This window comes from Haliotis cracherodii, unplaced genomic scaffold, assembly GCF_022045235.1.
Source record: "Haliotis cracherodii isolate W230 unplaced genomic scaffold, xgHalCrac1.p SCAF_17, whole genome shotgun sequence".
Classification (NCBI taxonomy): domain Eukaryota; kingdom Metazoa; phylum Mollusca; class Gastropoda; order Lepetellida; family Haliotidae; genus Haliotis; species Haliotis cracherodii.
Window position 1 is genome coordinate 19,673,391 of NW_027266272.1, and position 27,869 is coordinate 19,701,259.

Below are 27,869 nucleotides of genomic sequence, written 5' to 3' on the forward strand. Positions count from 1 at the left end.
TAATATCGGCCACAGAAGCTGACCTTTTTTATGTATTAATTTTCATAATATACTTCATTGAGAAAGACTGAGTTTTCTGTAGTTGAGAATAGTGGCATTTCCATTGCAGTGAATATAACACCGTATAGCCCGTACACAAATGGTTGACTTGCTATATTTGTTAGTTCCACATTGACAGGGCAAAATATTGACAGATGGTCATTTGTGGAGTAATATCGCTTCTCCTAAAAATGTTTCGTTATAAACTGAAAAATTCTCAAAGCACCATTTTTGTTATTTAACCAGCGTGTATTATTTCGCTTCCAACAACGGTAGATTTCAAGATGAATTTTGGTTGAAGTTTGTTTTGTTTATAATATCAAATTCAAGTGTATGATAAGAATTTTATTGACATCAAATACTTTGATTTGTATTTTTTAAGATTTTGCAAACACGGAACTACCTTTTAAGTCGCACTTACAAGGGGTGGTGAAACGCCCCTGCGTATGAGGTACGGAGAATTTACGTTTTAGGGTTGGTACGTTTGTGACGAAATAAAATCAACTTTCCGATGGGCAGCTACGCAAAATACAGTAAACTACGTTTATAACGAACACGCTTATAACGAACTGACCGATATAATGAACTTATTTTCTAGTCCCGGCCGTTTAATGAATATGCTGTATATGTGCATATAACGAACTACGGTTATTACGAACTAAAATTAGTGGTCCCTTTGAGTTCGTTATAAACGTAGTTTACCGTAAATAGGATATTGCATGTTTTTCGTGAAATATGATGTTTTTATCATCTCGTGACGGGGGAAAGGGGATATTTCACTACACACATACATGTACTTCAGTATGACTAGTTTTCTAAAGTTGAGAAAAGTGATATTTTCATTGCAGTGAACATAACACTTGATATTTCACTGCAGTGAACATAATAGTTTGACGGAACTATTTTTTTCTTACAAGAGTTACCTCCCCGCCAATCACTCCCTTTATCGTAAATGTCTGGCCTGTACACAAACTGTTGACTTCCTATTTAAGTTAGATCCACATTGACGTGCAAAATATTGACAGATGGTCATTTATGGAGTTGATATAACTTCTTGCGGTATTTTATTCTCTTAAAATTGAAAATTTCTCATTTAACTCATATTCGAGACTGTTAGTTTCGCAAAGCGCCAATTGTGTTAATTGACACGTATTCTTTCGCTTCCGAAGTTCTACGGTTTCGTAGATTTTAAGACTTTTTAAAAATTACTTTTTCAGTCGCAGTTACAAAGGGTGGTGAAACGTCACTGCGTGTTAGGTAGGGAGAAGTTACGTTTCAAGGTTTTGTATTTGTTATGAAATAATTCAATTTTCCGATAGACAGCTGCACCAAAAGAATATAATAAATATGATATGCTTTCCGAGTTCGAAATAATTTGTATACCCATGGTATATTGAGGCATTTTCAGGAATTTTCCCGACTGAACATGCGGCTTCACACTACAAACTTTGACGATTTGTGTTTACAAACATAGGTTTGTGTGAGTGAACATTGCAAACAAAGTTTGCAAACTAGTTTATGAAGTTTGACAAAATGTTGGCGAGAAATAGAGTCGGTCTCTATTCTCACCAATATGTTGGCCCCACAGCTCGTGTCACGGTAGACTACCTTCATAATGCCAATATCAACGCCTTGCCGTGGACGTCGAGATCTCCTGATCTCTATCCAATCGAACACTTCTGGGATGAACTCTATCGACGTGTACGTCAACGTCAGAACACGCCGCAGACACTTCCTCAACTGGCCAACGCGTTACAAGCAGAATGGCGCAGAATTCCACATGACATAATTTGTACACTTATCCTGGATAAAAGGGGAGGTGCAGAGCCGTGATCGCTGCCCGGGGCGGTCACACGAGATAATGAGTTCAGCGCAACCTTGTGGCCTCATGTGACATGACAATGAACAGGTTTCAATGCCTTTGTACAACGACAACATGTGACTATCGAGCTCCAAACTTTCATATTTGTATCTATGACATTGAATTACTTGTATCGACTTTATTAGGTACAATACATTTACTAAAAATCTACCTGTGCCTTTCTTTTTTTGAAGAGAGTGTGTACATTTTACAGCCAAAACCTGTTTTTTATTCTCAAACGAAGAAAAAGTATTTTAGATGGCTAGTGACTATATACTCCTTTTACACTAATATATTTATGCTGTATATACTGTGATATATTTTAAGTCTCTCTTAACCCTTAATGGGTGGCTAACTTGTATGTACTGTTATATGTATCTATGTAAATAGGTTTTTTTAGGTGATACTCAAATAAACAATCTGTCTTGTTTGAGTTTCAAATTTTTGCAAGTTTTTTTATTGATCTAGAACGTTGTTCATCACTATCGGGTCGATTTCCACTACGGCCGACGAGTGAATGAGACCGTTTATCGCTTGACTAACACTAATTTCTGATTCACATAATGTTTTCCTTGTAAGTGTGATTTCGTATTGATGTTTTAAATAGTATTTATTATGAAACAGTCTTCGTATGAAATAATCAATAACACTTGCATTAATTTTGTTTTGACGAAAAAACACTGACAATTTCATCGGGATTATTTTTATCGCTAAATAAAATTCACGGATAATTCTCAATTAATATACTAGTATATTTTGAAATAAATGTCATATGTCGACCATCGTTAGGATATGTACTTTACAATGATAGGAATTGTGGGATATCTAGATTTCAAACAAGGGCACTTGACACATTCGGGTGTTAGAAAGTAGCCAACTTAGAATAGCAGCACTTTCTTTTTTTCTTGTATAAAAAATTGATGCTGTTGGAGAGGCAATAAACTCAAGTCGTGTGAGGAAATAAAAACGTTGTAATAAACCATTATACTTGCAGTTGTGCCATGGATTAAACAACGAGAATCCCTCGATAACGATGTGTGTTCGAATTTTGTTAATTTCATAGTTCAGTTGTCAATAAAATGGATGCATTTATTAGGAGTATGCAATTAAAAAGACAAACATTTTATCCTGTTTTATCATTTATATTATCAAGCTTACGTTAAGAACCTTGATTGTTTATTGAAGAGGATCTTTCTGTACGACAAAAATGTTTTGTATTGTTCATATAGGATGCCGGAGACAAAATACATCTTTTAATTTAAAGGTACCAGTTGGTCGAAATACGCATGTGATATTTTAAAAAAACATAGTTATCATCATTTTTGACAATATTTGAGTTGTCATACATTCCCTTTCTTCAACATACAAACAAAGTGAATTATGTTTACTAGTCGCATTCTAGTCAATATATTGTAGTATTCATCTTCAAATGTTGAGTCCTATGGACTTGCCTCCATCGGAAGCTTGGCCAGAGCAGGCGCGTGGCAGTAGAAGCAGATTGCGATCACCGTTATGCTGTGAAGAATGATGAAGGGTGCCCGATGAAGCGAACATAAAATATTGCTTTCCCAGCGTGTTCTCAACCGTCGCTGCGCTCACTTTATGCCGTGAACATGTGCATCTGAAGGATGTTGTCCTTTCATGATACTTCTAAACAATTTTAAAGGCTTAAATAGACAGTTTTCATAATTACTACAGTCCATACGTAACAATGACGTCTTTTTTTCACTCATATAGCACACACACACAAAATCATGCATTTGTTTTTCACAAGCTGTTTATCTTTGCTGATACCTCCTGAACGGGACCCGTGAAGATTCCGGGGTAGAATAGGTCTTCAGTAACCCATGCTTGCCGTAAAAGGTGACTATGCTTGTCGTAAAAGGCGACTAACGGGATCGGGTGGTCAGGCTTGCTGACTTGGTTGATGCATGTCATCGATCCAAATTGCGTGGATCGATGCTCATGATATTAATCACTGGATTGTCTGGTCCAGACTCGATTATTTAGAGACCGCCATCATATAGCTGGAATATTGCTGAGTGGGGCGTTAAACAACCAACCAACCAACCAACCAACCTAAACGGTGCTCGACCATGTGGTCCCTTTACCGGTAGCCTTTCCCATATAAATTTAAATCCGTTTTTATTACCGCGACCTCATCGCAGTGCGTCACTGAGCGGTATACAAAGCCATCTGACGGCCAGGCACCATGAAGCTTTAGTAAAATGATAGACTTATGAACACAAACAATCAGTAAATTGCATTCATAACTCCTCAACAGACACACAATACATGGCTCGATCCGAACCAGACAATCCAGTGATCTATACCATGAGCATCGTTCCACCAAATTGGGATACGATGACGTGCATCAACCAGATCAGCAAGCCTGACCCCCCGATCCCGTTAGTCGCCTTACGACAAGCATCGTCGCCTTTTACGGCAAGAATGGGTTTCTGAAGACCTATTCTACCCCGGATCTTCACGGGTATTTTGTATTTTGAGAAACACCTTGCAACAATGGAATTTTTGCGGCAGGCAATTTCATTTTTTTCCCAACAGTCTGAAGCATATTTTTCATTTCATAATGTTTCGGAGACAATTGTTTAAAATAAAATTCCTTTTATATGAAGTAAGGCGTTTAGTGTTCTGTGTGAGATGCGGGGTATATCTACTAGACTGACAGTTTAAAATTTTAGTTGAAAAAGGAAACAATATTTGCCTGATTTTCTGTTGTATCAAAGGAAGGGTCTTGTAAAGACAAGGGCGAGCGTACTGGGCGTGTCGTTGGGAGAGATATTTAAGGACACCCACAAAATTCCCTTCTACGATAACCCACCCACTCATCCTCCCACCATGACACAGCGTTATAGCAGACGTGTCACGTGATAGAATCAGACGTGTCACGTGATAGAACTTACTACTTGAAGTGCGCCAGGCGGAGGTATGTACCTTGTAGTATCGTATACTTAATACACATCTATTTTGACGGATTTGCCTTTGTTAGCGTGATGTGGATTTATATTTAGCTGTCCAAAGCAACAATTAAGCCTCATTGATCGTAAACTGAGGTTACCGGGTGAATAATTTGCTTAACCAAATATAGGTCAGGGTTGTGTGTATCACAAGAATTAGACATAGATTGGGAGTCTGTTGTTTTAAAGATGAAAAAACTATTCACACATCTGCATTTACAGTGCATGTCGTGAAAACGTAGATCTATGGTGCACGATATACACGAATGGCACTTGGTGTGCCGAGGAAGTAATAAAGGGACACAACTCTTGGTGTTTTACACAACCTGTAAAATCAGTGTGAAGACTGCAATGAGTCAGTTCAATTCAATGTTGTTGTATTTTCTGGTTTGTATATTTCTTATGTTCATCTTCGTCAACATTTCGTCTGTCGCATGGAATTTGATCCCAACAGAAAAAAAAGAAAGTCTCCCCTAGCATTATAACTTTGGAGTGTACTTCAGGTATTTTGATTTTAATGTGTCGACGTCCTATCCCTCGTCGTGTGTTTCGCTACAAGGTTCCGAAAGACCATATTACGTTAAGGCATTTTTTTATTACTTGGAAAACAAACCCACCATCCTAAATTTTACAAACGTGGAATAACTTTAAGATTTTGAGAAATGTCGGTAAATACCCAACATGTTTGTTAGTGTGTTCAACTAAAATATAAATTGTCGCGGGTGTATTTCACCAAAACAATAAATTGTGTCCTGCAATTTGATCATGAAAGATTTAAGATTCGTGGAACCAGATGTGAGTTGACGAAAACACTAAAACTAGCATCTCTTCAAAGAGGACATGCTGCACTGCAGACCTGGTATGTGTCGGTGTTCCTAGTGTACATAGTGTAGATATTGAATATTGCATATACCGTATTCGACGTAATAAGCGACCATGGCGATATTTGCTAACATATTGACTAGTGAGCAATCCCAATTAGCACCCCTTCCGATTGATCAATGTACACAAGACTTATTTATTCGTGTTTAATACCCACTCGTGTGTTATATGCACCCTCAATTATGGGCAATTAAATTCTGGAAAATATATCTGTCGTGTATGATACGCACATACCTTTCTTTTGTATGATTTCAGGCTGTCCGCATAAACCACGAAGTTTACGATCTTTCAACCCTGTTTTTTCCCTCAGCAAAATTATATTCTACTAAGAGCCCCCTGTTTCTAAATTTGAGACCCCCCGGGCGCTTATTACGTCGAATACGGTAATTGCATCTTTATGTACCACCGCGGTACATGACCGTTCTCTTTTGAGAAATTAATGAGAGTTGAGAAAGTGTGAAACTGAGCCATTCTCAAGGTAATCACTCACTGCACAAAGTTACGGATCATGAAAACATTGGAGGACATTTTTTTATAGTGCAGACACAATTTCATATGGAGTTTCAATGTCAGGGGTCAAGTTCGCTAACCTTTTTGGTTTAGTGTATTAAGTGGGTGTTTGAATAATTTAAATGGCACACACACACCCTCCCTTCACATATCAGTGTTGTTACGTGTCGATTCCAAAATTGGAACAATAAGTTAACCCGGAAATCAATACGTATGAGAACCTAGTGTAACCAACAAACAACCAACAAGTGATATACAATCAACAAATATATTACGAAAAATAACTAGGTTTACAGATCAATTCAAATTACTGCACAGCATTTACAATGGCAGTACACACTAAAGTGGTAGTACAATATTCATTGTCTATACACAGTATCATGGCAGTTGTCAGTGTCAAATTAAAAAATACATTGGTGAAAGCAAAGGTCAGTGATAATAATATATATTCACTCCGCGGCTACAGTGGTCAAGCTTCCGAGATTGGCTGGGCAGGGAATCAGGGATGATAAACGATCCTCACATGAAAGCTGGTAACGAAGCGATGAAAATGCGTGAGAAATCCGTAAACGCGCTTGTCCCACTATGCGTATACTGTACTCGTATATGCAGCCTAACAACCGACTGGAAGTTTCTATACCGTGCCCTCACCAGTCGAGCAGCACTAGAACAATACAGAACTTTCCCTATGTTTCTATAACATACTATCACCGCCCGCGGTATACCGAACTGAATGTTTACACACCACACAAGCATCTAAACATAGTAACTGCCTGACGACTGATCACTGTCCAAACACAATATGTTGAGCGTCTACCGAATTTCAACCAAAAACAATGTCATACAGTTACAACCATTGTCAAACAACAAAATACAATACAATGCCATATAACAGGTACGACCAGAGAAAATCGGAGAGGATGTCAAGCGACGGTTACGAGCTGTACTACTGGGACGGAAAGTATGTTGGGCCGGGCCGGGCGGAGTTTGCTCGCCTCCTGTTCGTTGAGGCAGGCGTCCCCTACAAGGATATATCTGAGGGCATCATGGAGAAGTTTAGGCAGGCCGATCAACAGTGGACTGGATTCCCGACCTTTGCTGTCCCGTTGTTGAAGAAAGGTATTTCAGCTTTTCTGTTTTAATATAGCACCCTGTTGTAAAGTATGTTATCTCAAAGTTAAGACCTATCACGAAGTAAGCCTTATCTCAAGGTAAGCCTCATCTCGAAGTAAGCCCTATGTCGAAGTTAGTCCTGTCTCGAGGTAAATCTTATCTTGAAGTAAGCCCTATCTCGAAGTAGGTCCTATCCTAAAGGTAAGTCTTATCTTGGAGTAATCCCTACCTCAAGGTAAACCTTATCTCGAGGTAAGTCCTATCTCGAAGTAAGTCCTATCCCGAGGTAAGCTTCATCTCGAAGTAAGCCCTATCTCGAAGTAAGTCATATCTCGAAGTAAGCCCTATCTCAACGTGAGCACTATCTCGTTGTAAGTCCTATCTCGAGGTATGTCTCATCTCGGGGTAAGCCTCATCTCGACGTAATCCCTTTCTCGAGGTAAACCTTATCTCGAAGTAAGCCCTATCTCGAAGTAAGTCCTATCTCGAGGTAAGCCTCATCTCGACGTAAGCCCTATATCGAAGTTAGCCATATTTTGAGGTAAGCCCTATCTCAACTTGAGCCTTATCTCGAAGTAAGCCCTATCTCAACGTGAGCCCTATCTCGTAGTAAGTCCTATCTCGAGGTAAGTCTTATCTCGAAGTAAGCCTTATCTCGAAGTAAGCCCTATCTTAACGTGAGCCCTATCTCGTAGTAAGTCCTATCTCGAAGTAAGCCCATTCTGCCAACTGGATATTGGGTATTGTACTTTTCACAGCATCTTGATAACACCTCAAGGAATAGGCCGCGAGACAGGGTGTTTGCAGTTTTTGTCTGCATGTTCAACATGTTTAATGTGAGTTCCATGGACCTGCACGAGTCTCGTATGTTCTACTTACCAGTATTTTCCTTCTATTTACATGTGCCACGTACCTGTTCAATTTACCTGTATGCTCAATACATTTGTATGTACAAATTAACCCGTATGCCCAGTTCAGTGTATAAGTTCAGTTTACTTTTTAAGACCCGTGAAGATCCGGGTTAGAATAGGTCTTCAGCAACCCATGCTTCCCGTGAAAAGGCGACCATGCTTGTCGAAAGAGGCGTCTAACGGGATCGGGTAGTCAGGCTCGCTGACTTGGTTGCATGTCATCGTATCCCAATTGCGTAGATTGATGCTCATGATATCAATCACTGGATTGTCTGGTCCAGACGCTATTAGTTACAGACCGCCGCCATATAGCTGGAATATTGCTTAGTGCGGTGTTAAACAAACAAACAGCAACAACCAATATACCTGCATGTTCAATCTGCCTATCTGTTCAATACAAATATACCTCCGGTCTACCTATATGATGTAAACGCTTGTATGTTCTCGTACATCTGTTTTGAACTTACCTCTGTGTTCAATGTACCTGTGAGGGGGGCACGGGTGGCCCAGTCGTCTAAGGCGCCATGATTCGCTTTGCAGAGTTGCGTCCCTTGGGCACGCCAGAAACCTATGAACGTGGGTTCGAATCCCGGTTCTCCCAAATTATATTTCTAGGTTTGTCAGCACCATACCCGTGCTTGTGGGTTTCACCGAAGTGGTAAACGTCTGAGACCTGCATCACTTCGGGCTTTCCTCCCACATTAAGCTGACACGACGTGATATAACTGGAATACTGTTAAAAGCGGCGTTAAACCCAACTCACTCACTCAATGTACCTGTATTATGTCCTGCATCCCGGCATGTTTCAGGCAGCTTCGAGATTTCCCAGACACCTGTAATTTGCCGCTACCTGGGGAAGCAGTTTGGTCTGTTCCCTGACAATGAGGAAGACCAGTGGCATGCGGAACAGTTCAACGCCACCATCCACGACTACATCGCCGAGGGTACTTTATCGCTATGTCTTCCATCACTACCTGTTTCTCAGTTTGCACCAAGTTAGAGCAGGAACCGGCACTCCCGAGCCGGATACTTGTCTTGTCGTAAGATACGATAATTGAGGATTCGATGGCCAGAATGGATGCTCAGTACGGTGGAGATTGATGGCAATATGAACACACGGGATCGAACTATATCTCCCACTGACTGTGTCTATGTCTGGGAACGTGAAAAGTACTGCGAGGGACCCCAACAAATATTGCGGGGAACGCTGTGCTACTGTGACCGCAAGCGACAAACATTGCCAGGATATTTGGTTTTTTTAGCGAGTATGCAACAGAGCGTAGATCGAACGCAGTCTGTATATCACTCTCCTACCCAGAGTTCCAAGCGGCTGGCAGCCAGCCAGCATAGTACCCCTGCCACAGGCCAGCGCCATGTGACAATTCGTCACATCTTTCACAGTCCATTCAAGATATTGTATATGCTTTTCATCTGTTTTATGTTTGACAAGTCTACACATTTTCATAGAAAATATCAGAGAGAGGGGGAGAGAGAGAGATTACTACACGAGTGTCTGACTGATACCTTGTCTCTTACAACTCGTTGTTTCAAAACGTATCTGACGAGCGATATCGAGTTAGATACGCTTTGAAACAACGAGTTGTAAGTTAGGGATTTAGTTATGTATCAAAAAAGGTCTAATTTACGATGTACCTAATTTTCAGAGGACACATTCAGTAATTTTGCTTTACCTAAAATAACAGTGGACAGAAGAGGGAATTTCCCACAGAATTCAAAACTGACTTTTCAAAACTGACATGTGATGTTTGCATGATATATTTTGAATTTTATTTGACTTCGAAGTGATGGTAGATGAGAGACATATATGACGCTGTGACATCCAGATGTCACATTAAAAAAACATAACGTTCGACACAGACGTAGGTGAACATTCGACTGAAACAGGAGTAACTTAGCAATGACTTACGATAAGGAAAGTAGTCCGTCATAATCTGACCTCAGGTCCTTACCGGAGTAGCCAATCACGGGCCTGGAATTCGATCTCACACATATGTTTGATACCAGTTGTCTCAAATGGGTTTCTCACCCACGGGTGTGTAATAAGTAATGTAAACACACAATCGCAAATTGATTAGCATGGCATCTCCCGAGGTTTGCCAAGTGGTTTTGTCGAGATCGTTGATACTAAAGTTCTGCTAAGCGATATGCGTCCTTCTCACGCTGACTAGTTCCGGGTGCATTTGCGCTGCGGAACATTTATCAATTCAACAGATGTATTCCTATTGTCTAATTTTAGGCCTGTTGTAATTGTTTGACACCCACAACCTTAGGGCAACAGTGTCTGTCACACTTGTGGAATTTGTACACATATTTGTCAGGATTGGGATGTAGTAAGCAACTCGCAAATGTGATATTGCTCTTGTCATCATACGAATTATAAATATCTGACATTTAAACTCGTTTTGCGAATGTTTCTTCGGCAGTCAAAATCTGTCGAAAAGTTAGCCGCAAATAGGCCTTACTGTGTCCCAAGTACCCTTTAATATTTACTACTACCACTTCTACTTCAATTACTATGACGACTGTTATGCTACTACTACTACTACTACTACTACTACTACTACTACTACTACTACTACAACAACTGGGGAGCACGGTAGGCCCAGTCGTCTAAGGCGTCGCGATTCGCTGTGCAGAGTTGCGTCCCTTGGGCATGCCAGAAACCTATGATTGTGGGTTCGAATCCCGGTTCGCCCCGATTGTTTCCGATTTTTCTAGGTTTGTCAGAACCATACCCGTGCTCGCGGGTTTCACCGAAGTGGTAAACGTCTGAGACCTGCATCACTTCGGGCTTTCCTCCCACATTAAGTTGACACGCCGCGATATAACTGGAATATTTTTAAAAGCGGCGTTACATCCAACTCACTCACTCACTACTACAATAACTACTACTACTACTACTACTACTACTACTACTACTATTATTATACGATGTTGACACTGTTGGCAGGTCGCTATGCCTTCCACGGCATCAAACCCTTCGAATCCTACTTCGGCCAAGAGAAGGAAACACAGCCATATATTGACCGATTTCTGGCAGAGAGACTGCCCAAGTATATGAAGCATTTTGAGAAGATGCTAGCAGCTAATGACGACGGAAGAAGGTGAGATTTAACACACATGGATATCGTTGAGACATGGGTTTTAGCGGTGAGTGTAATAAGTCTTCTATATTCTATAAGTTAAGGAAGTTCAATAAATCTATGGAAATACACACTTTGTAGTCAATACAAATTAGACCCGTGAAGGTAGAATCGGGTAGAATACGTCTTTCCAACCCATGCTTGCCGTGAAAAGTGACTATGCTTGTCGTTAAAGGCGACTAACGGGATCGGGTGGTCAGGCTCGCTGACTTGGTTGATAGATGTCATCGAATCCCAATTGTCAAAGTCAGAATACTTCTATACCGCAGAGGCAAAGACCCCGATTATTTACAGACCGCCGTCACGTACTGACTGCGGCGTTAAAACAGAAACACCAACAAACGAAATATATGTGTATACACCATTAGTTTTTTCTTCGTTTCAGTTTTGTTGTGGGAGGCAAAGTGACCTATGCTGACCTTGGCCTGCTTCACGTGCTGAGGGCGACGGCCGCGCAGTTCCCTGAAGCCTGGGCCGCTGTGGATTATGCCCCTTTGGTGAAGGCCTTCAAGGATAGAATGGAAGCGAGGCCGAACCTGGCTGCTTACTTTAAATCGGAAAAGTGTATTCCGTTTTCGGGCAATAGTATGATGTAGGAGACTGATATAGTCGTGTATAGCAGCATACCAGTGTGAAATAGTGTTTAACAAAATATGTTTTTACAGAGTTTTTTTATATGTTTTACTATCACATTTTTTAATGTGTGTGTGTGTGTGTGTGTGGCTGCTTGTACTAGTCCGGACTGATGCCGATTTATAGTGCCAGCACACAGAGATACCATGCCGCAGTTTAACATGAATACCCCACTCAGACACAGTATACTGACTCCGAGCCGACCAGTCCTTGTTTTAGCCCCTTAATGCCGAGCGCCAGACAGGGTAACAACAAGTACCATCTTTTATCGTCTTTTGGTATGACGCGGCTCTCCGGGCGGACGCTCTACCATTAGACCAGGGAGGCGGTCGAACACCAATCAGACGATAAGAATGAATCAAATAAATACAGAGGTTAGTATTACCGAACACTTTAAATACAACATCCACTACGATAATAGACAACCGTGTTAAAACTTAAGCCTGGTTTTACGCCGCTTTTAGCAATATTCCAGCAATATCACGGCGGGGGCTTCACGCATTGCACCCATGTCGGGAATCGAACCCGGTCTTGGGCGTGACGAGCGAACGCTTTAACCACTAGGCTACCCGACCGCCCCTATTAGTAAGTAAAAAGGTGGATATTATTACTGTATAGTTCATACAAAATTCTGCACGTCTATACTAAATATTAGTTAGAAACCTGTGCACAAAGTTATATTGGCAAAATGTGGTCGCCTCCGTGTATAGATTTATCTCGGTTCTTGAGTTATGGCTTACTTGAGTCTCAAGACAGACTTCTACAAACTATTTTAGACGATGTTACGATTAATTAGAGAAGCTTGATGATGTTGGAGGTAAACATCTATTTTTGTGTCTGTTTAAATAACAATGTCAAGACGTTCCAACAAGAATGGTATAACGATATTAGAGTCGAAATCCTTTTTACTATTCAGGTTTCCAGATTCAAATCATACCAGAGAGATCTGGTGGCAATAAAAAAACATGGACTAACGCCGAACATTAAGATATTTAAGATGTGATTGTCGTGATTTGCAGAGATGCAAGAGTTTCCCAATCTCCCGAAACAGAAAATACAACATGGCTTCCTGCTTTCCCGGCATACAGTAATATAAGAATGACATCTTTACCCCAGTGCTTTGTGGTCAGGCCTTCTTATTAAACGTTTCTGATCCTCATACAGACGGATGATGATAATCTCCTATTTAAGTGAGTGAGTAAGAGTAGTAAGAAAGTACCCTGGGTACTTTCTTACTACTAGTGAGTTAAAAGTTAACGTCACATCGGCATTATTTCAGCCAGCGACGAGACTAAGTTTACATTTCACAAGTGCTCTTATTTAAGCTGTCTCTATTGTTGTATCATATATTTCGCAAGAAAGCAGTTTGTTTGTGAACTATTATTATAGTTTTGGTATTTTCCTGCATGTATTCAGGTGCGCTCATTGTAACACATTATGCCTTAATCGAACTTGATGTACTTTTGTTTTTTTGGCCACATCTGCGAATAAAATCTTTTTTAGTAAAATCTCGGGACCAATTATTTCGTTTTAAAAGCACATAATAGTATTTCTTTTTGTAAAACTTGATAAATAATTTGTACTCCGGTTTTACTTAAAAAAAAACAATATTCAAGTTATACCATGGTGTGTCAGCTTAATTTGGGAGGAAAGCCTGAAGTAATGCAGAAATCAGACGTTTACCACTTTCGTGAAACCCTGGATGACAGTATGGTGCTGCAACCGAACACACAATCATAGGTTTCTAGCGTGGCCAAGGGACTCAACTCCGAACAGCGAATTGCGGCGCCTCAGACGACAGGCCCTCCAGTACACCCTTCAAATGTTGGAGTCTCAATGGACAGCTGAAGATACAGCTGATTGATAAACAGATTTATCATATGGATGCTTGTGAAGTTACGTCTTAAACAGCCATTTTTTTAAGAATAATAGTTTTTTTAACATGATGAAGAGATTATTACTCTCGTCTATTACCATATTAAAAATAGTTAAATCTTAAACAGCCGTTATTTTAAGAATGATAATATTTTAAGATAATGAAGAGATTCTACTCTCGTCTATTTCCATATTAAAAATAGTTACGTCATAAACAGCCATTATTTTAAGAATGATAATGTTTTAACATAATGAAGAGATTATTACCCTCGTCTATTTCCATATTAAAAATATTTACAGAAATGCCTCTTTTGGACGCAGGTTCGACAGAGATCTATATTCATATTCGCGACCTCATCTGTGTGAGCCAATGAGGGTTCAAAACGAACCACGTGACTGTTATATCAGATTTAGAACGAATTCAAGGGAGGGAAGTCCTTTTGCGACAAAATGCTCCGGTTATTTGCAAGACCATGCAGCACTTGTGATCCCTGTTTGTTGAAATCATGAAAGATCACTGTTATTTGATTGGACGTCTATTTTTAGCATCGTGAGATTCAAACCCGCCTCAGACGAAGCTAAGTTGTCGGATGGGTCCAGGGTGTTTATCATAATGGAATGGAGATTTGATTCCCTGGATCATCGAGGATGGAGTCGGTCAAATGCAGATGTTATTTTATGTTTGCGTGTGGTAGGTTAGTTTAGGTTATTTGTTGTTTAACGCCGCAATATTCCAGCTATTTAACGGCGGTCTGTAAGGGAGTTAGTGAGTATGGCTTTACGCCACATTTAGCAATATTCCAGCAATATCACGACGGGGGACACCAGAAATGGGCTTCACGCATTGTACCCATGTCGGGAATCGAACCCAGGTGATCGGCGTGACGAGCGACGCTTTAACCACTAAGCTACCCGACGATGGCTGTCTCTAAATAATCGAGTCAGTACCAGACAATCCAGTGATTGATGTCATGAACATCGATCCACGCAAATGGGATGCGATGACATGCATCAACCAAGTCAGCGATCCTGACCACCCGATCCAGTTAGTCGGCTCTTACGACAAGCTTAGTCGCCTGGGCTGCTGAAGACCTATTCTACCCCGGATCTTCACGGGTCAGTGTTGAAAATATGCACAAATATTTGTAACAGTTATGTTTTATGTAGCATAAAAATGAGACGGCTAAAAATCGCGTTACTGTAATAAAATGTACGGGCAATACAGCAATGATTATCCACATGAAGAAAATCACCAAGGTCACACAATCACAGATAATGTTAGTTCTCACGAAATTTACGTTATCACATGGCGAAGTCTGGTGGTGATATATTTTACATAGGTATGTTGTGTCACATTGTGACGGATAGTGATAAGTGACGTCCTTGAATGAACACTTAATTCATGCTCATGGTATTAATCACTGGTCCAAACTCGATTATTTACAGACCGCCGTCATATAGCTGGAATATTGCTGAGTGCGGCGTTAAACAACAAACCAATCAACAACAACTTAATTCACACAGGCTGTTTAACTCCACGTTTCCCTGGAAACGGCTTCCTAGCCCTCTTTTTTAGACCCTGGGGTGGCCGAGGGGATTGGAACTTTGGTTTTTCATGTCCAATGAGATTCGAACCATCAATCGTCGTGACAGTCTTCAGCAGAGTCTCACTACTAGGTGGCGCGGGTTTCCTGACTGTTGGAGTTACCTCCTCTTTCTTTTTCATATTCCTGAGCTGAGTCTTGACAGGGGGAGCTGAACTCACCAGTTCATACCGTTTGCCCAAACCGTTGAACACCTCGTTGTAATCTTTTTCGTGTGAGGTAGGAATGCCATCAGTTATCTCCCCTTTGAGATCGGTGAGTACAGAATGTCCAGAAGAACTACCATTTTCACTTTTTCGACTTCTTCCCGCCAAACCATCGGGTTCCAGGAGCTCTAGTTCCTCCTCGAGGTCTTTCTTCTCGCCCTGGCGTTGCTGAAGCAAATGTTCTTTATCAGTAATCTGTGTCCTCAGATCATCATACGATCTGATAAAGTTTGGTCGAATTTCCATTTCCAACATATAATCCTGTGAGACGACATTTTGCTTGTAGACTAAAAGCTGTATCTCATTATCATATTTCATCAGCTTCTTATCCAGCCTCCTCAGCTTCTCCCTGTAATCAAAGTATTTCTCAGTTCCTCTGAAAGTGTAGGAATATTTCTGAGCAGTCACTTTTCTCTGAGCGCGAAGCTTTCGACATTTCTCCTGAATCTCTTCCAGGTTGGCATCCACTTTACCGAATAAGATTTCCAGCATTTGGAACCTTCTTTCCCTAGAGTCCAGCTTCCTCAAGTCAACTTTGTGGTCAGCCAGATCCTGATCAAGCTCCTGTATAGCATACGAGAGATCAAACAGGCGAGCTTTGATGTTCGTGACCCGATCATGTTTCTGCTGTTTCTGAGGTTCAGGGACATGGATAAGATGTCCGATGTCATCATCTTCCACTTCGGCTGCACCCGATGGGCTTGTCTCCGCTGGTTCATCCACTTCGGGTTCTTGTTGAGTAGTCTCTGGGTTCTCTTCCTCGTCATCTCCAGATCTATGAGATCTCTCTCTGCATCTTGGCCATCCTCGAGACACAGGTCTCCTTAGAGGAAGCTTTTTGTAAATCTTATGTGCAAGATTCCACCATTGTTTGGACAGTTCTATAACTTTATAACATTTGGCAAAAATATCGGAAAGTAAGCGAAAGACTGCTTCAAATTTGGTATGTTCCTCACACTCCATCACTTCGTAATAACTCTCTGGGTCATAGTCCTCCAGATCCTGACCATCCTCCATCAACAACCTGTCCCACCTCTCGCTGACCTCCTCAAGTTCATTCACAGTCACACGGAGTTTTTCTTTCTCACTACCATCCAAATGCTTAGAGAAAGAAAAGCCAACCTGGGTAAACGAATCGTCATATTTTCCCCTAGGAGAGTTATCTCCCCTTGGAGACACACTTCCTCGGGGAGAATTACCTCCCTTTGGAGGCTTCAATGATGTCACCTGTTCGTGTTTTTCATCAAGCTCTGACATGGAATAATTTCCGCTATCCTTGTCTTCCGGCTTACTTCCCTTTGTGCCGGCACTTCTTTTCTGAGACGGACTCCAGTCTGAAGGATCGAAGTAGTCATAATACAACACCGTGTGCACCTCTTTGTCGAAGCTCCCCTTTAAACACTTTATATGGTCCACATCAACAAGGAAGTGAAGGAAATACCTAATAGCCTGTCTCTCACACTCCAACAAACCGTTGTACTTGTCCTTTCCATGCATGTCACGGACCACTGCCCTGAGATGACCGATGCTTTTGATGACGGTATTGTTCTGAGTATTCCATGACGTCATCCGTTCCTGGACGGTGACCCTCCTGGCCACGATGCATAGATGCTGGTACAGCTTCTCCTTGGAGAACTTGGACATCCCGTAGCGGAGAAACCGTTGCATTGCGGCCACCTTGGCCTGGAACACATTGCCGTCGTCATCGCCAAGGTCAACCTGGAACACAATTCCACAAAATAAAAGACACATCTTTCATGTTGTTTGGCGTCGTTACTTAACATTATCTACCTGTATAAACGTGTAAGAATTATACCGTCATTGGAGAAGCCTTACGCGGGCTTAACCTCAACATGGAACATAATTCCACAAAATAAAAGACCCATCCTTTGTTTGGCGTCGTTCCTCAACATTATCTTCCTGTATAAACGTTTAAGAATTATACCTTCATCAGAGAAGCATCACATGGGCTTAACTTCAACCTGGAACACAATTCCACCAAACAAAAGACACATCTTTTATGTTGTTTAGCGTCATTCCTTAGCAATTATCTTCCTGTATAAACTTGTAAGAATTATACCTCCATTGGAGAAGCATTACATGGGCTTAACCTCAACCTGGAACACAATGAGGCCTTTGGCCAAAGTACAAAGTGAAATAATGATTGATTGTAACATTCATATTTTACAAAACTGACTTTGTCTTGGTACGCCTTCCATTACGTTCATGGGCGGTGGAGTAGCCTAGTGGTTAAAGCGTTTGCTCGTCACGTCGAAGACCCGGGTTCGAATCCCGACATGGGTACAATATGTGAAGCCCATTTCTGGTGATATTGCTGGAATATTGCTAAAAGCGGCGTAAAAACATACTCACTCACCAATACGTTCATGTGAAGGTAATTCACCAATCCGTAATAAGGTGACTCTGTGCCGTTTCTCATATTTAACAGATACGGTCCTATCCAAAAGGAATGCTTGATATTGGAATACGTATCGAGAGAAGAGCAACTTTGAAAGATAGATTGCACATAAATATAATTTATCCTTGAGTAAAGTTCATTTAGAAAGGCTGTTATTACCAACTCTCAGAAGTCCAAATCCATAACAAGACATAAAAGCATTATTTGGATATCTCTCTTCCGAGAGCTTAAATCAGTATTTAACAACTGTTAAAGAGGAATCAACAAACATGTAATTTCTGCCACATTCAGCTAAAATTGCAACATTTGTACATTAATAACTTATACCCAATACATCCTTGCAAAACCTCACATTAAACTGTTCGGCAACAGCCCATTTCTGAAAGGGACGGTCGGGTAGCCTAGTGGTTAAAGCGTTCGCTCGTCACGTCGACGACCCGGGTTCGATTCCCGACCAGGGTAAAATGTACAATGCCCATTTCTGTTGTCCCCCGCCGTGATATTGCTGGAATATTTGCTAAAAGCTGCGTAAAACCATACTCACTCACCCATCCATTTCTGAAAACCCTATACCCCCTATGCATATAGAACAATAGGCTTTATCTGAACATCAAACATTTTAAATAGAACCACCCCAGATATTTTCTGGTTGCAAAGAATTCAACTGAACACTAATTTGCCTTTTTAACAAGCTTTTGAACTGCTTTGACCAAGAACGTCCGTTTGAAAAGAGCAATCCCAAATAATTATAATATGTTGAAATAGTTAACCTTCTATGAGACCAACCAACCTTTTTCTGAAAACCAACACTATCGTTTTATCACAATAACACTATTTGGGGCAATATTGAGCAAGAATGTCAATCTGAATCTGATCAAACTGATGACAGAATCAGCAGTTACACAAAGCCCACCTGCATATATAATAACAAATATATTTCCTAAATCTCAGGGCCAGATTCGATGTCATTGTGTAAATAATTGACAAATACTAGTATTGAAAAGAGAAGCGGGCTTAAAATGCAACACTCACCAATCCCGCTGAACGAATCAAAATACTTGATAATTTAAGACTTTGGTTTTGGAACTTACCTTATAATATTACAATATAACCAGGAATATTACTCAAAACATGACATACCAAAGGAGATATCTGCCAGCTTAATCAAAGGCTTTACGAAAAGCAGCAAATTAACTATCAAAAGCGACTTTAGATTTGGACATTTGCTTCTGTGTTGCTCTTTGCAATGTGAAAATGTTACCCATGGTGGAAAACCCTTTTCGAAAACCACCCAGACACACAGGGTACATATCAAACAAATCAAATAAGTACTTTGACACACATCCAGGAGAGATGTTCCAAGATAAATGTTTACCCTTTTTCTAATGGAAATATTATACGTCTGGAGAAACTGCTCAGGAAAAGCCTCCTTGATTTTAAAATACAATTAAATATTATTCATAGGTAAGATGAAAGGGCATGGCTATTATAGTTAACACTTCCAGCGGTGCACCATTAGGGCCAGGGCCCTGTTCCTCAAAGCAATCTTAGCACTAAGGTGGTCGTAGGTCCCATGCTTAAACAAAGGCTTACGGTCATCGCCGCGCGAGGATCGCTTTGAGGAACGGGGCCAAGGGCTTTTCAGTTCACTGAACAAGGATTCAATCTCTATCAAACTCGTATATCCTTATTGAACACGGTATTAAAGGTATCACTATTACGGACATCAGCCCGTCCTTCGTGGAAATTGGAAAGTGCGCTATAAATATTCATGATGGAAATACATGTCTATTAATTAGGAGATAAACATACTGTGTTTTCAATGTAGAGCTAGGTTACCTGTAGATTTAATCCCGCTAAATTGAATTTGGAACCGAACGCGCAGCGTGAGGTTTCAAATGTTAATTTTAGCGCGGTTAAATCTACAGGTAACCTAGCTCCACATTGAAAACACAGGATGTTTATCTCCATTCTACCATGACAAAATAAAACGCGAACTCTTTGGTGTAAGCAAATATACTGATTGAAGCGGCATGGGTTGAGTTCAGTGTTTTGAGTGGGTTATCGATCTGAATTATGGAATCACCGAACAAATATGGTGCTGTATATACTCAAGCAGTTTGTTTAAACCGTAATATTTCACTCGAACATATGACAGGCATTGAAAGCATATAAGCACGGCAACTAAAATGAGGTGGGCATCCCTAAAGAAAACAAAGCAAGCTTTGCAAGGCTTACGCTCTACATCGCACGTCACCATTATGACGTCATATAGCACATTGTGACGCAAAAGATATGACGTCACAGTCGTATATAGAAAAGCGCCAAAATTTCAAGCTATCTGTTGTCTCAAAAACGTAAATACATTCCCTTTGTTGATTTCTGTCGTGTTTTTCTGCACGAAATGTATTGCCACACATCCTTTGAATATTGTAGTAACCGCATCTATGCATTCTGTACCTGTAGTTGTAGTTATTTAGTATAGTATAGTTATTTAAATATGCCTACCGACAATGACTGAAAATAGTACTATGCTATGAATATTAGCTTCCGCGGTGATGCGGCCGTCAAACCAGCTGTTTCAATCAGAGGGGGTTTATTGTGATTTAATAGCCCCTGGTTGACCAATCAGAATCGAGTAAATTCCAAATTCATGGTAGAATTGTTTGTTTGTTGTTTAACTCCGGACTCAGCAATATTCCAGCTATATGACGGCGGTCTTTAAATAATCGAGTCTGGACCACACACGATAGTGATTGATATGATGACATGCATCAACCAAGTCAGCGAGAATGACCACCCGATCCCGTTAGTCGACTCTTACGACACATATGGATTGGAAAAGACCTATTCTAACCTGGATCTTCACGGGTCACGTGTATATGAGAAAACAGGTAACAGCACTGCGGGGTGAAGGTCCGTGTCAGAGTTGGGTGTTAATGTGACATGGTCAACACTGAGCGCAGACACAATCATGAAATTAAGAATATAAAATACCAATGCAAAAAAATAATCCGCTGAAATAATTTCCATTTGGCGAAAAGGGCAAAATATCTATAATAATTATATGAATTGACATGCCCATGGAATGGAATGTCCTGCCCTACCGGTAGCACCCGCCATTCAGACATTTTTTTTTTTTAAAAAGTAAGAGTTTTTTCCCCGGTTGCCTCACATCAGTATCCCGCAATACGGTAGCGGCTTGTAATCAAACCTGACATTCAAGTGATAGACGAACCAGTGAGTGAGTGAGTATGGTTTTACGCCGCTTTTTTAAATATTCCAGCAATATCACGCCAGAAATGGGCTTCGCACATTGTACCCATGTCGGGAATCGAACCCGGGTCTTTGGCGTGACGAGCGAACGCTTTAACCACTAGGCTACCCGACCGCCAACAGATGATCCAAGAAAATCCAGTGGCACGATATTCATCATCAAATACTCTGTTGCACTTGTTATAAACTATATATTTGTGTACTCACATTTCATTTAGATATGTGCGTTATTAATGAATGCTGTGTACCTTATTATTTATGTCCATGCTAAATATATATTCCCGAGTTCGATCGATAGATTACTGAACTGTACACCGATTGCGAGTTGCAAGGCGATTTTATCGTAAACCCAACGTCCAAATTTTACAAACGTGGAATATAATTATTGAAATTATGATAAACATTGCTGAAAATCGTTGTGTCGAACTAGAACATCTTCCCGAGACAAGAGAGGTAGCTGACTTTAAAAGTCCAGTTTCCACCCTTACCGAAATAGGCTGGAATTCATGGGCTCGATCGTAGCGCCACCAGTGGCTGTTACGAGTTAAGTCCCTCCTATGCTTCTCCTACGGGCCAATCAGATTCCACCCCTCGTATTTGCTTTAAAAAAATGGCGGCGCCCAGTCAAGACGATCTGATTGACGATCAAGATCGATATTGTGAGAAAACGGGTCTTACATCACGAAGAGCTTCAAATCACATGAGCACCTTGATTAAAAACTTGAAAATGATTTGGAAAATATCTGTTGACAACGTGTTGGCGGTGCACATGCTGTGCAAATCCTGCAATCGACAAATCTGCATGACAGTTTACGAACCGGATTTCGATTTCGGTGCGCGATTTTGATTGGACTATGCATAGACTCGTTAGTCCAGACAAAATGTAACTCCATAATACCAGCCTAGTTCGGCAAGGGTGGAAACTAGACTTTTATAGTCAGTTGACTCTCTTGCCTCGGGAAGACGAACTAGAAGGGATCTATTAAAATGTTCGACACAGAAAACAGAAAAGAAATAGTATTTCCATTTGACATCGATGGTGATGCACGGTTAACGTATTTCAGTTCGACGTGTCAGGCTTATTTCATGACAACCGAAGGTTCAACAGACCCAATTCAACTCATCAGAGGTAAATTATAATAATTGAAGATATCAGCCGAAACCGACAATCAGTTCGGTACAACCGAACATTCAATCCAAAGTGTTTACTGTTGCAGCCAAAACCTCGAAGACGTGATTTATTTGGGTTATTAACCGCCGAAAACAAATTCGAAGCGTAAAATTAGTCATTTCTTAACAGAAATAATTATATGCCTCTAATCTGAAACCGGTTCAGTCGACCGTCTTAAAACCAGATTATCATGAAGAGGGCGCTCGGTCTTTTCCCTCTCCTTCGTCTGTACATTTTCATCACATCAATTTTTGTCATCAGAAACCAATGTTGCACGTGCGAAATTGACATGGTGCTAGCCGAGTCCACCTCTGTGTACAAACCATTCAATATTCTCTTTTTGCTCGATATTTGACATATTTCTTCATTTATTCTGACATAGTTGATAGTTATTTGTCGGTAGGCAATATAAAGTAGACAACATCTCCTCGGTTTTGTTTGGAATTGTGCAAAATTACCAACCAAAACCTCGTACTCGTACTCAACAACCGACCTTAATGTGAGCGAAAACTGTATACATTGCTGCACCAGTCAAGTCTGCATTATCAAAGTGGTTTATGTCAATATTCCATGTCAGTGTTTGCACTGAGCAAACATGGTGTTTGTACAATGAATTATTTGATAAAGTGTAACAGTGTTAGAAGCCTGTCAGAGGCCTCCCTTCAACCCAGGGGTTTAGCACGGGTCGGGTCACCAAAAACAAATCAATATTCATTGGCATTCTTGATTGGCCATGTTAGACATGTCTACCTGTGTTATAGTAACTCTAGAAATGAATTCATTATCAAAATGACACGATTAGGGCTCCAGTGCACTTGTGGATGACCCTGATTGAGGATTTGTGATTAGACAATGGTGTCAGTGAGTCTACACGGGTTGTGTGGATAATTCAGTAGTTCCTAGGAGCAAGGTAAATTGCAGTTATTAACAATGATTTTCTTTCATCATCTACATGTAAGAGAGTAACATTGTTTGAACAGACAGTACGTTAATTGATTTCGTGACGGTTTATCACAAAGGCGAACTGACGTGAGTGCGCTTGATTCCGTACAAGGAGTAAGGTCATAGTCTGGTTTTATGGATGCTCGTATTGTCGGATGTTCATAAGAACATTTATTATTCGGGATATACCTGAGGACAAATGTTTTTTTTCAAGCATTTTCGGAAACAGATTACACGGGTTGGCCCAGTCGTCTTGGTCGCAGCAATTCGTTGTGCAGAGTTTCGTCCTTTTGGTACGTCAGGAACCTATGGTTGTGGGTTCGCTTCGATCGTGTTTCTAGGTTTGTCAGCACCATACCCGTGCTATTCGGTTTCATCAAGGTGGTAAACGTCAGAGACCTGCATCATTTCGGGATTCCCTCCCACGTAAAACTCGAATAATCATGTCAGTGTCACACTGAATTATAGCAATATATATATATATATCAATTGTGTGTGTGTGTGTGTGTGTGTGTGTGTGTGTGTGTGTGTGTGTGTGTCTGCTTGTACTAGTCCGGACAGTATACTGACTCCGAGCTGACCAGTCCTTGTTTTAGTCCCTTAATGACGATCGCCAAACAGGGTAACAACAAGTACCATCTTTTAACGTCTTTTGGTTTGACTCGGCCGGGGATCGAACCCCGAACCTTCCGCTCTCCGGACGGACGCTCTACCACTAGGCCACGGAGACGGTTCACAAAGACGGGAATGCGGATATCCAGACACTGAGGACTAGAAGCTGATGCAAGCTGGTTGTTCGACATGTAAATAATATGTATGTATGTGATACACAATACCTATAGTATGACATATATACGTGCATATTCACAAACATGGAGGTAGACATGGAGGTAGAGATTCAGGTATATAACATTTCAACATCTATGTCATGTCTGTCCCGAGGATTAATAAGGTGAAATGGGGTTGGCAGCTTGGGTTGTATACTCCCCAGGAGCTGAGAATGATTGTTGAGGGCACACTGATCCATAAATGTCTAAGCGCTTAGAGTAAGCTTATGCGTGGAGTACAGCGCCATATAAATTGACTATTATTATTATTTTTATAATAATAATAATAATAATAACAACAACAACAACAACAACAACAACAATAATAATAATAATTTTAAAATTATCCGTGACCATCTTTAACGTCTTTTGGTATGACGCGGCCGGGGCTCGAACCCCGGACCTTCCGCTCTCCCGGCGGACGCTCTTCCACTAGACAACGGAGGCGGTCTCAAAAATATTGTACTTTTACAGCGATGTGCATGCACCTGCGTGTGATTGCTTGTACTGTTACGGACGAATGCCGGTTTTATAGTGATACCATGCCGCAGTTTAACCCTAACATGATTACCCTACTCAGACACAGTGTACTGACTCTGAGTCCATCAGTCCTTTATCCCCTTAATCCGAGCGACAGGCAGGGAAACAACAAGTACCATTTTGAACATCTTTTGGCACTACCGACCTTATGTTTTCTACACGACGGAGACGATCCGTGAATTAATAAGTTGTCCATTAAGGCCGCGGAATAATTGCTATCTGGTGTTTTGATGCAACGCCTGTTATGGCTAAATTACATGCCATTGTTGCCGTAATATCAATCACTCACACACTGTGGTCGTGACAAAGAGAAGCCTTGAACTTCAACTTCCGACACAACAGGCAGCGATTTGTCCGAATACAATAAAGTCACCCGAAACCTTAACGCCAGGGTTTCACGATATATAACAATGGTCCCGACTACTGCCTAGCCGGGGTTAATTTAGTAGAACGCTCTACTAGATGTCTGTATTGTATACAGAGGTCGTATAAAGATCCTGTTGAGGGCTGATCTAGGAAACAACACGGTGGTTGTAAATAATGCCACCTACAAAGGGAAGGCTTACCACTGGAGTGCGGCAGGGCTGTACGCAACCTCCATAGCTCTTACCAGAAACGCAGCCAACATTTTTTAACGTCATTCATTATGCCTCGTGTTGACAGTCTCTTGACTGTTTTCTACTTGACTGATACGTACTGGCTTGACTCAGGTGTGCGACAGAGTTTCACGCTTTTTATTGAATCTAAACTTGTTTCTGAATAGTTTCCGAATACATGTACTCTATTTTGAATTCTTGTATAATTCGTTTTATTACTCGTATCTTCATTCACCGCTGATTGTTGAATTATGAATTGGCTTGGTGTGGGTGAAAAGTGATCTAGCTTCACTTAAAGTATCCAATAAAATATTTATAGAAATATAAATGCCTATAGCGTCATGTCTGTGGTTTAGTACTTAAACGTCCTGATTACAATATGTGTTTCTTTGACATTGCAAGTTACCTTACACATATTTTTTTAAATATTATTATTATTATTATTATTATTTTAATAAAACAAAACACACTCACTAGCCATATTAGAGTTGTGCGATGAGTAAACGATTATCCCGACGATTGTACTTATGATACATGTAAAGAACTGGATTTGTTTGTTTGTTGTTTAACGCCGCACTCAGCAATATTCCATCTATGTGACGGCGGTCTGTAAATAATCGAGTCTGGACCAGACAATCCAGTGATTGAGATCATGATCATCGATCCACGCCATTGGGATACGATAACATTCATCAACCAAGTCAGCGAGCCTGACCACCCGATCCCGTTAGTCGCCTCTTACGACAAGCATAGTCGCCTTTTACGGCAAGCAAGGGTTGCTGAAGACCTACTCTACCCCGGATCTTCACGGGTCTAAGAACTGGATCTTCAAAGAAGTTGAATCAGTGCCCATAGATGTTTCATACCTCCATTGATGGCCTCCAAAAACATAAACAATGAAATACCGACCTTTAAAACGTCAACGATCTCCTTGATATTTTCCTGAGTGAATAAATTTCCGGCCTGTTCCGACATTTCAACATTGTCCTGACATGTTTAGTAATGTCTTCTCGAGTTTGTTATCAACAACACGACAATTCAACCACAGCCACATGTTAGATCGGCTTGTCCCAAACCAGCAGAGGCAGTGCGCATGCGCCTCAACTCCAGTTGATGTAGATTAAGTTAAGTTCAATCGTCGGAACTGGTATGTGTTTGCAGTTGACAAATCGAATAATCAAGATTGTAGCTCGTAATTACCGATATCGCGAGATCTCGGGCAAACGCCACACAATATAGCTTGATATCCTGCGTGCGAGTAATGACGTTGGCTTGCAGCTACCTGTTGGTCTGTAGACGTGAAAGTTGAACCAGCATAGCGGGGGGTTGCCTTCGATTGCGAACTTGTGTATGTGAGGCGCGATCGCTCGACTGTGAAATGGAAACAGTGTGGGTGGCTACGGTGACACATAATGCATGCAATTTATAGTCAAATTCAAAATGGTTTATTGTGTGAACATTGTTTGTTTGTTGTTTAACGCCGCACCCAGCAACATTCCAGCTATATGACGGTGGTCTGTAGATAATTGAGTCTAGACCAGACAATCCAGTGATTGATATCATGAGCATCGATCCACGCAATTTGGATCGATGACATGCATCAACCAAGTCAGCGAGCTAACACCGATCCCGTTAGTCGCCTCTTACGACAAGCATAGTTGCCTTTTAAAGCAAGCATGGGTTGCTGAAGACCTATTCGACCCCGGATCTTCACGGGTCAATGGGATACGATGACATGCATCAATCGAGTCAGCGAGCTAACACCGATCCCGTTAGTCGCCTCTTACGACAAGCATAGTTGCCTTTTAAAACAAGCATGGGTTGCTGAAGACTTATTCTACACCGGACCTTCACGGGTCTAGCGTTGCAAGCAGTAGACTTTGAATCTTTAAATGGAAACATTATGTCACCGTTATGGTGATGTCAGACCAATTACGTTAATCGGGGCGGGCACATTTGTTTGTTTGGTTTGTTGTTTAATTCCTGACTCAGCAATATTCCAGCTATATGACGGCGGCCTGTAAATAACGGAGCCTGGACCAGACAATCCAATGATTGATATTGGGAGCAACGATCTACGTCGTCAGGGTACGATGACACGCAATCAACCAAGTCATCGAGTCTGACCACCTGATCGTTTTGATCGGTTGTCACGACCAGCAGAGGTTGTGGGGCATATTTGAATCAAGTGCAGTTGGTAGAATAAGAAATACTGCAGCATGCGTGTGGTGATGCTGTGATCTAAATGATGCACTGATTTAAACGTTTCAACTTAATAATGAATCATAATGTTGACGTTTAAAGATTTCACCATGTCTTCCT

General features: G+C 41.0%; 2 protein-coding genes across 2 annotated transcripts; one reads left to right on the forward strand and one right to left on the reverse strand.

The window, feature by feature from the left end:
- The first annotated feature begins 4,815 nt into the window (after positions 1-4,815).
- LOC139464494 (glutathione S-transferase P 1-like) lies at positions 4,816-13,592 on the forward strand. The gene is made up of 5 exons (XM_071246020.1): positions 4,816-4,847; positions 7,166-7,389; positions 9,104-9,238; positions 11,266-11,419; positions 11,844-13,592. The coding sequence occupies exons 2-5, from the start codon at positions 7,191-7,193 to the stop codon at positions 12,052-12,054; spliced, it is 699 nt and encodes a 232-aa protein (XP_071102121.1). The 5' UTR covers positions 4,816-4,847; positions 7,166-7,190; the 3' UTR covers positions 12,055-13,592.
- Positions 13,593-15,186: 1,594 nt separating this feature from the next.
- On the reverse strand, positions 15,187-26,681 carry LOC139464495 (uncharacterized). Its single transcript, XM_071246021.1, has 2 exons — positions 26,457-26,681; positions 15,187-17,495 (listed from the first exon to the last, which is right to left on the reverse strand). Exons 1-2 carry the CDS (start codon positions 26,520-26,522, stop codon positions 15,483-15,485), a joined length of 2,079 nt encoding a protein of 692 aa, XP_071102122.1. The 5' UTR covers positions 26,523-26,681; the 3' UTR covers positions 15,187-15,482.
- Between the last annotated feature and the right edge of the window lie 1,188 nt (positions 26,682-27,869).

Bases quoted from the DNA above. Each gene is read 5' to 3' on its own strand.
- LOC139464494 (XM_071246020.1), top strand. From the start codon at position 7,191: ATGTCAAGCGACGGTTACGAGCTGTACTACTGGGACGGAAAGTATGTT. The intron at 7,390-9,103 runs GTATTTCAGCTT...GGCATGTTTCAG, and splicing joins TGTCCCGTTGTTGAAGAAAG to GCAGCTTCGAGATTTCCCAG. The intron at 11,420-11,843 runs GTGAGATTTAAC...TCTTCGTTTCAG, and splicing joins GCTAATGACGACGGAAGAAG to TTTTGTTGTGGGAGGCAAAG.
- LOC139464495 (XM_071246021.1), bottom strand. From the start codon at position 26,522: ATGTCGGAACAGGCCGGAAATTTATTCACTCAGGAAAATATCAAGGAG. The intron at 17,496-26,456 runs GTCGGTATTTCA...ATTGTGTTCCAG, and splicing joins AGATCGTTGACGTTTTAAAG to GTTGACCTTGGCGATGACGA.